The 9,048-nt window shown below is 44.4% G+C and overlaps 1 protein-coding gene across 1 annotated transcript in view; it reads left to right on the forward strand.

Annotated features, from left to right (window-relative positions):
* Window positions 1-3,035, forward strand: part of npffr1l2 (neuropeptide FF receptor 1 like 2) — a 3,750-nt gene extending 715 nt beyond the window's left edge. The window contains exons 2-4 of the mRNA XM_066712580.1: window positions 1,124-1,223; window positions 1,881-2,226; window positions 2,272-3,035. Coding sequence (XP_066568677.1) covers window positions 1,124-1,223; window positions 1,881-2,226; window positions 2,272-2,874 — 1,049 coding nt within the window. The 3' untranslated portion in view covers window positions 2,875-3,035. The remainder of the gene's footprint in view (window positions 1-1,123; window positions 1,224-1,880; window positions 2,227-2,271) is intronic.
* Window positions 3,036-9,048: the final 6,013 nt, after the last annotated feature.

Below are 9,048 nucleotides of genomic sequence, written 5' to 3' on the forward strand. Positions count from 1 at the left end.
TTTTGTTTGTTTTTTATTTTTTCCTTTTTAATTGTTTCTTTATTTTGTCTAATGCATTTTCAGTTATTTTCAATGTATTTGACTCTTTTGTTGGTGTGTAGTTTTTGCTTTTATCACGTTTTGTTTATTTGATTTGAGCACGTTTATTTTAAAGTTAATTGTTTTAGTTTTGTTAAAAATCACAAGATTTTAAAAATTTTAAGTGATTTTAAGAATTGATATTTTAAATGATTTTAATCACAAGTATTAAAATTGGAATTGTTTTATTTTAAGAAATGTAAAATTCTTCAACCCAATAAACAGCGTATAGAAGTCTCCAACCAGAGGATAAAAACACTGAAGTTTTAAATCGATACCCTTCCTTTCTGTGGTGTCAGTGCAGTTCACACAGACCTCCTCCCCTGAAGCCAGCAGTTGCTCTGTGGATCTGTTGATCTTGCTCAGCCTGAAATATGCGAGACGGCTGATTTTCATTGCCACATCCAGTAAGCAGCTGATAGCGACAGAAAAACATGCTTGATCAAAAGTAAAAGACCTACAAACTACAGCCCTCAGAGACACACTGCAGCACTGAGTGACCTAGGGGGTACATCCACTTCACCGAATGGCCATAGAAACTAGCTGATGGGATGGAAAATGACCCAGAGTGCACTGCAGCCTTTGGGAATAGAATCCTTTAGGTTTTATAGCCCCGTGTTCAGATAGCCACCACTTAAAAAAAAAAAAAAAGGTTTTGATCAATAAAGAAAATAAACCATCTTGACAAAGTAATTGAAAGGGAGGCTCAACACAGAAGGATTCATCCACTTCAAGATGTCACGATGCATTTACACTTCTTGAATCAGCTGTTTAATTTCTCCTAGACTAGAGAACACCACAGGCTGGGATCTCGGGGGTCAAAACCCAGATGGAAAAGTGGTGTTGGCTGGGGATGCACTGTCGAGTTCAGTCGTTCCTGTGAGCACTAGGTCAGGAACTTCAAGGGATTTCAGTGCTGTAATAGTGGCGTCACTGGGAGTTTCCCATGCCCAGCCACTGATGCTATTGTTGAACAGAACTCTGCGAGCAGACCTGGGACAGTAACCCCCGACGTGTGTGTGTTTGCGTGCGTCTCTCTCTCCAGGCTGGCCCTTTACCAATGCCGTGTGCAAGATGAGTGGTCTGGTCCAGGGTATGTCAGTGTCTGCCTCTGTCTTTACTTTGGTGGCCATCGCAGTCGACAGGTGAGTGGGCATGTGTGTGTCTGTGTAAAGTTGTGTGTGTGTGAGGGTGTATTTTGTTGTCTATGGTGTGTGTATAGGAGTGTTTGTTTGTATCTGGGTTGAGTGTGGTTGTGAGTGGAGTGTTTGTGTGCATGACGCTATGTGGGGTGTGTATGTATATACACACATACACACATGTGGATCCTCAATAGAAGAAAATATCTCAAAAAAGCTATTAGCTACCCCTCACAAATAGTATAAGTGCCAGAATATTTTATTTCTTGATGGTTTTCCCCTCCAGTCTAGCTTTTATTGAAGTGAGAAATTGAGATTCTCTGTGAGCGAGAAAGTGGAGAAATATGAAATTAAAATATGACGCGTTAGCGGGAAGTCCTCCCAAAAATAGCAACATTCATTATGTGTGTCTCTGCGTGCTGCTGCCCTCCTCCCTTGCAGTCAACGCTCTGACCATGCTGGCTCCAGAATTAGCTCAATAGTAGCTCAGTATCATAGCAAGGGTCTCTGACAATGGATGAGAAGGTTGACAATGGATAATTAAGCAAGTTCATCACACAGCATAATATTTCTCATGCTCTTGTCAATATATATTTTTTCAGTTGTGCCACCTCAGCCCAAGAGCTCCTGCACTCACATCACAGTTCTCTTCCTCTCCTTCAGGTTCCGCTGCATCGTGCACCCATTCAAGCCCAAGCTGACATTGCTGGTGGCTGTGGTGACCATTGTGGTGATCTGGGTGCTGGCCGTGGCGATCATGTGCCCCTCTGCAGTGATGCTAATGGTGGGCCCTGTAGAGAACCACTACATGGTCCACAACGGAGACTATAACCACACCTACCAGCTGTACTCCTGCTATGAGGCCTGGCCCGACAAGGAGATGCGCAAGGTGTACACCACTGTGCTGTTCACCCACATCTACCTGGCGCCGCTCACCCTCATCGTCTTCATGTACGGGCGCATCGGGGCCAAGCTCTACACCTCCTCTATGCCCACGAGTGACCGCATGGCAGAGCCACTGCCCCAGGCCCGAGCACCGGGTCTGTGCCACCAGGGGGAGGGCCGGGCGCCCATCTCCAAGAAGAAGGTGAAGGTGATCAAGATGCTGATCGTGGTAGCGCTGCTCTTCATGCTGTCCTGGCTGCCGCTCTGGTCGCTCATGCTGCTGACGGACTACGCCAAACTGAGTGACGAGCAGATCGGCCTGCTCACTGGCTACATCTTCCCCTTCGCCCACTGGCTGGCCTTCTCCAACAGCAGCGTCAACCCCATCATCTACGGCTACTTCAATGAGAATTTCAAGAGGGGCTTCCAGGCCGCATTCAGGCTGCCCTGCTGCTCGGGCGGGGCGGGGCCGCGGGACACTTACTGCTCCCGGGACGGCGCCCTGAAGCCCATGAATTTTGGTATGCGGAACAAAGTGTACACCGACGGGGACTCCTCAGAGTCAGGCATCCTGGAGAAGGAGAGGAGGAGGAACGTGGCGAGGGGCAATGGCGGTGGAGGGGCCCTCGCTCTGGCCGTAGGAGGAGGAGGAGAAGGAGGGGGAACAGCAACTGGAGTGTCCAAGGGGCCTCAGAAGAGGGGCCTGCACATCGAGGACATCGAGAAGATCACTCCGCTGGGTGCTGGCGTCTGCCAGGCCTGGGACCCCTGAGCTGGGCATGCCAGAGGTAGCAAGGCCATATCCATTGGTTGACCACTGATTACTGAGAAGAGGGCTGAAAGAGAGCTGTGCGTTGTGGTGGGCGTGAAGTCGCTGCTGACCAAGCACACAGGTTTCCAACCGCCATCCTGCACACTCCAGGGTCCGAGTGATTCCACCCGTACTGCACACGCCAGGGTCCAGATTCCACCCGTCCATTCGCTATCCTACATACACCAGGGTCTGAGAGATTCCTACAGTTGCTGTCTCTACTTGGGCTGTGTGAACTTTCTCCTGCATTTGTGTCAGCTGCAGCAACCAGACCCGTGGGCAGACAAACACCACTGTGTAGCTTCTCTGACACCAAAACCCCAGCAGTTCGAAAGACAATGAATAAGAGACAGGGGCAGGAGGGGATTAAAATTGTGTTGTTGTTGTTGCTGTTTTTTTGTTTTTTGTTTTTAAAAGGAGGATGAACTCTAACAGCAATGTACTGACTTCCTGTGGCCTCCATCTGGCCAATCCCAGCGCTGCATTTTCAGAGCAGTAGCCTGGTCTGCCAGCAGTCAGGCCCTACCACCAAGCTCTTGTTGAACTAATCAAAGAGTATCAAATAGCTAATTGGGGTGTTTTCATTTTGAGAGTTATGTTAAAGGGCATCTAATAGATCACCATTCGATACAGGGTAATTAGGTAATTGGGTGCTCCTGTGCGTCACACAGCGCAATTAAGCAAGAAGGCCCTCACAGATCGGCTCTTGCAGTAAAAACACTTCAACTGCTCACAGTTAATGAGCTTGTTTATTTAATTTATTTTTTATTTCAAAGACGGCTATTCAAAAACTAACCCTAGCCATCAGTGAGAAATGTAACACTTTTCAAGAAAACTGTACCCTGGCTCTCAGCGGTTTGTGTTGTGGAGAAACGATCAAGAGCCTGTTCTCAAATGGACTTTCTTCCACTAGCAGCCGTCTCTCTCTGGTACATCAGTGGCACTGCCCGCCCCAGCTGTGTGCAGACAAGCACTGCAGGGCGTCCACGCACTGAGTGTTTTACCTCTTGTATACAGGTGTGCCTGCACGGGGGTCAGACTTTTTCTGCAGCAAAACGAAATAAACTGAAAACTAAGATACGGTTCTGTCTCCCGTGTCCTTCAGTCACAAAACTTCCTGCTCCCCAGATTTCCAGTTCCTCTGTGCAATAAATATCTTGTGTTTGATGTTTATGAATCAGCCTACATATATAAATATATACATATTTTTTCAACCCTTCACTAGAAAACACATTTACTCCTTTCTCTCCGGTGTCTAGAGTTATCAGTGGATCAATGGTACCCCTGCGGTGAGTGAGTGTATTCATGTCAAAGCTGTCCCCGGGGTAGCAGCTGCCCCAAAACAATGTGACAGGGCAGTGCTGAGCCATGCCTGTCTTTCCCTAATGGATAGCGAGTCATCCCAGCTGGAGGACAGAGGGAGCCATTGACTCCAGAGACTCCAGCAAAGCTCTCAGACAGAGCAAGAAACAAAGGTGCTGATGCCGAGCGGCCCAGCGGCCCAGCACTGTGAACAGCAGGGCTCGGACAGGAGGGGGGGGTGTGTGAATGCGCTCCCACAGTCAGCACTGGGGTACAGTGCTCACAGGCCGGGAGTGGTTCTTCATCTCTTTTTCCGAATGGAGAACAGAGACTTCCTCAGGCGTCACCCGCGCAAACAAACAGACAGACAGACAGTAACACTGAGACTCTCATCTTTACTGAAGGGAATGTGTCCCAAGTGCTGTGTACAATATCAGTTTTCTCTGCCTTGATCTTTGTCTTTCTGCCTGTCACACTCTATCTCTTTATGTCTTTATCTCAATCCCTCTTTCCGTCCCTGTCTCTCCAAGACTCTTGGCACCTGACAGTGACAGCTGTTTTGATTGTAAACTCTTTTCATGCATGGTGACCCATGTGGGGAGGGATGAGGAACGTTGACACTGTATACATGTTGTCTGTGTGAGGGTTGACCTTGTCCTGCTTGCCCCCCTGCACTGTACAGTGGAAGAAAAGAAAATAAAGAAACATGTTTTAAATGAAAAGAGATCTTATTATGCTTTACAGGTGCATCACTGGTCCTGAAAGATTTGACAAATGGAATGTCTGCTTTTTGTTTGACCCTTTGACTTGAAAAGACAGAAAGGCAGACACTCACTCACTCATACAATCACTCACACACACTCACGCAAACACGCACACACACTGACTCACTCACTCACTCACTCATACTTACACACACACACACATGCATGGGTGCACAGTACATATTGCATTTGCTCAATTGCTCAATTGAAAAGCCCATCAGCAGAGCAGTACTGCCTGACAAATTGATTCTCACTTTAACCATTTTGTGAATCATCCATATCTGATGAAAAAGCGATAACACTAGTTTTATCAAGATTTCCTCTGTGCAAAAATAACAAAAAAATGTTTACATGCATATGTTTTGAGAAATGCATCCGACAGTATGATCATTTGTTTTCAGTCCAGGATGGTTAAAGCTTTCTAGTGCACAGAAACTGGCTCAGTTTACAGGTATATGAAGCTCTTCTCGGAGAGAATACAATAAAAAAGGCCAGTGATATTAATATTTAAACTGTTATGATTAACCTTACAGCCATATTCTTCCTGAGGCAGCATTTCAATGCATTATTCATGTGTGCACCAGTCTGGGCTTCAAAACTTGAATTCAGCAAGCAAGGCTTGAAAGGATGAGGATATCAAATGAATTTTCTGACTGGCCTTTCCCTGTAGGATGCCTTTTTAACAAGTTCTGTGAATGACATACAATTTATTTCTGCCGAACGCTCAGTTCTCGGGGAAAGAAATTAGTCACATGGCCTATCCTCTGTGCTCGCTAATCATCTTCTCAGCATGGCTCCATGTACTATTTGTCTTCCCCTTGCAAAAACCATTACCTTAACAGAACTCGCACCACACAGGACTTCTCTGTGACATATTGAGGCTTCAGGTAAGTTCACCTGTAGATTTCTCCTGATCCCACTCCACTCCACCACACTTCACTGCGATGTTCCACAGCACAGGCTGATATGAGCGTTGTGTGACACTAATGAACACACACAGTCTGGCCAGTGCAGTACAGCATGCAGAGAGAGACACCGGAGAGTGAATTAAAATCCAGGTCATTAGCTCTTGTGCTCGGATGACCAAGCTGGCGAAACAGAATTAGAAGCTCAGTCAAGACTAAGTGAAAAAATTTTAAAAAAATTGAAAGCCAACTGAATGGAAAAAAACCGATTGCACAAAAAAAACTAAAAATAAAAAACGTAATGTCCCAGTTAAAGCAAATGTCTGAACATTGTGTTTCGTAAATTGAGTTGTCATACCCTGACCTTCAAAGCCAGCTCATTTCACCTGCACAACCTGCCACCTATAGCTGCACATTAGAGCCGGCGTGCCTCCAGGCTTGAACAGCTGTGCCTTAGCTCCGCATGAGGAAAATGAAACATGAATAAACAACAGAGCTCACCTTCATTAAAAATAAATACAATCCTGACAGTATTACACTGAGATTGGTGTGCCACAAAATAGTATATATTGAGCAGGTGTGCCTTATTTTCTTACATCAATAGTTCACCGACCTAACTTCAACATCCATTTCAAAGGATATGGCGGTGAATAAGCCCAACACCTGAATCAAATTGAGAATCTTGATGCTGGACAGTCATACTGCAATTCAATGCATAAATGAGACATTTCACTGTACCCCATTGGATTACATCAGTAGGTTGCCTGTCTCATTTGAAGGGCAAGCAGCAGCCTGAACCCAACCCTAGCCAGCACCAAAATGTCAAGAAAGGCCCAAACAAATCTGATTCAGTTAGCCAGTAGACCTTAATGAAAGCCTACATTGACTGAGCACTCTAGCCCAGACCAAAATATAATCCTAATTGTATCATTACATTGAGTACAGTAATAATAATTTTACTAAATCACTCTAAATAATGTTAGACCATTAGACCATTCCTACTTTTATCTGTATCCCTAATTAATACTAAGCTGGTGCAATTTTTCTCATTCCAGTTTTCTCATTTTTTATTTCTCAATTTTAATCACCATCTGAACTGTGATATTGCATAACAGAATAGAAAGGAGAGACCATTTTTATGACTTCAGTAAGTTACCTGCCCCGTATTAAAACCGACTATTCTGATATGTTCCTATTTCGGGGTCGGGGGGGACCCCATTTTGGAAAAGACGCACACGAGAATACTAAAATGTTACATAAATAAAGAACTTACTTATAGCACATCAACACATGTCTGTACATCAGGTTTCACACTGTAAGTAAGCATTGTAATAAAATGCATCCACCGCCCCCCCCGAGCTCCCTCCCTCAGCTGTTCTGAGCTGTAAGCGTAAATCCCTGCAGTGACTTTCCTTGCATTTCATCATCAAGCCAGCATGTGGCACACAGTGGAGGCCAACTCTGAGCCACTCTTTGCTTCCCTTAAGCAATGCTGCATGCAGGGGCGTAGGTCACGTTTCAGAGTTGAGTGGGGCATGCACTTCGAGTGGGGTTACGGAGTTGTTGAGTGGGGGAGGGATTGATGCGTCTTGTCGAGCAAGGGGGGGCGCTGTCAATATTTACCCTACGACTATGGACATGTTCCCTGTCCCCCCCTAAACCTACACGTATGGTTGCTGGGGCTGGTTCTGAAGTACATATGCAGTCAGTGCGCAACACTGCAGCGGACATACTCAGGATGTCTCAGAGGAAGGGGGGAAATAGAAACATTAAGCAGAGTACCCATGTGCTAATGTCCCCAAGTGAACATGGCCTGAAAGCCAGACTAGAGGCATCTCTGTGACACTGCGCTGGGCTTTCGCCATCAAGAAGCTCCAGTATGGTTTCATTCATTTTGTTTTAAACCAAAAATTCTGCGTTCATTTTCATATTTTCCTTCAGCCTCCTGCTTAACACATACTGTGTTGCATGTGTGTTTCTCGCTCACTTTCTGCCTCTCCCTCAGCGCTCAATTCAATTTATATTTCTAATGACTTTCTTTCTTTCAAAGAGAAAAAGCCTTGGACATTGGAAGACCTAGCACTTAGTACAGGTTGCCATTAGCGATTAACAGCTGGGTTACAATTTAATTAAATTTAATGCTTTATTTTTTTTGTAAAAAGACTTGTTATGTGACTAGATTGATTTATTGCTTGCTTTCAACTTTTTTCAGCCTTTCATGGTAGTGTCCTGTGTCATAAACCACTGAACAATTTGTAGGTTTTTCCTCTATCCCATTTTGTACAGTTTCTCTTAAGTTACAAATGTAGTCTAATGTCAAACAACCTAATAATAATGAGGCTGATATTAATAATAATAATAATAATAATAATAATAATAATAATAATAATAATAATAATCAGTAAAACGTCAAGGAGATGGAGTGGATGTGAACTTCTCACTAGAAACTGATTTTTTCCCAACTTAAATTTAGTCTTATTTCTGCAATGAATTCTACCTATCATTCTTGCTGTAAAAAAACACAAAACACAACACAATTTTAATCAAATGCACTTTAGTAATGTTGAATATCCTACAGAAAAAATTGGTCAAATCAATGTTCTGTCTATTTTCAGTCCAATCATTTTAAATTATTTCAATAGCACTCAGCAATGCCAGTCACAAAGTGTTCTTAACTGGACTCCTTTCAAAAATGCATTTTCAAAACACTGATACAAAACAAACATAGAAACCATAACCTACAAACACAAATAACCATGGAAACATTGCCCAAATTTGGCAGAAATGGAGTAATGCATAAAAAAAGTCAAATAAACTGATAATACTTGTAAATGACATCAGCAGACTCTGACCTGCATTCTTAGGGAGGCAGAGTATGATTGGTTGGGTGTTGCTGGTGAGAGGAGTGGCCAAAAGTGGGAAGTATAAGAAAATGATTCACTAAATCTAGATAGATAGATGCCGTGGGGGGGGTGGTGCTGTACCTTTTTGATTCTCCCATAGAGTGGTGGGAGATGGTGAAGGTTAGAACCAAGTGCTACTTCATTCAGCTAGTGAAAGGCAGGCGAGATATTTCCATCTGAATGCCCGCATCCAGCGCCTGAGTCTGTTGCAGCTCAGAGGCTTCGACCTGGCTGATGAGGTGGCTCTCCGCCCTCTATAGG

This window comes from Amia ocellicauda, chromosome 9 (assembly GCF_036373705.1).
Source record: "Amia ocellicauda isolate fAmiCal2 chromosome 9, fAmiCal2.hap1, whole genome shotgun sequence".
NCBI lineage: Eukaryota > Metazoa > Chordata > Actinopteri > Amiiformes > Amiidae > Amia > Amia ocellicauda.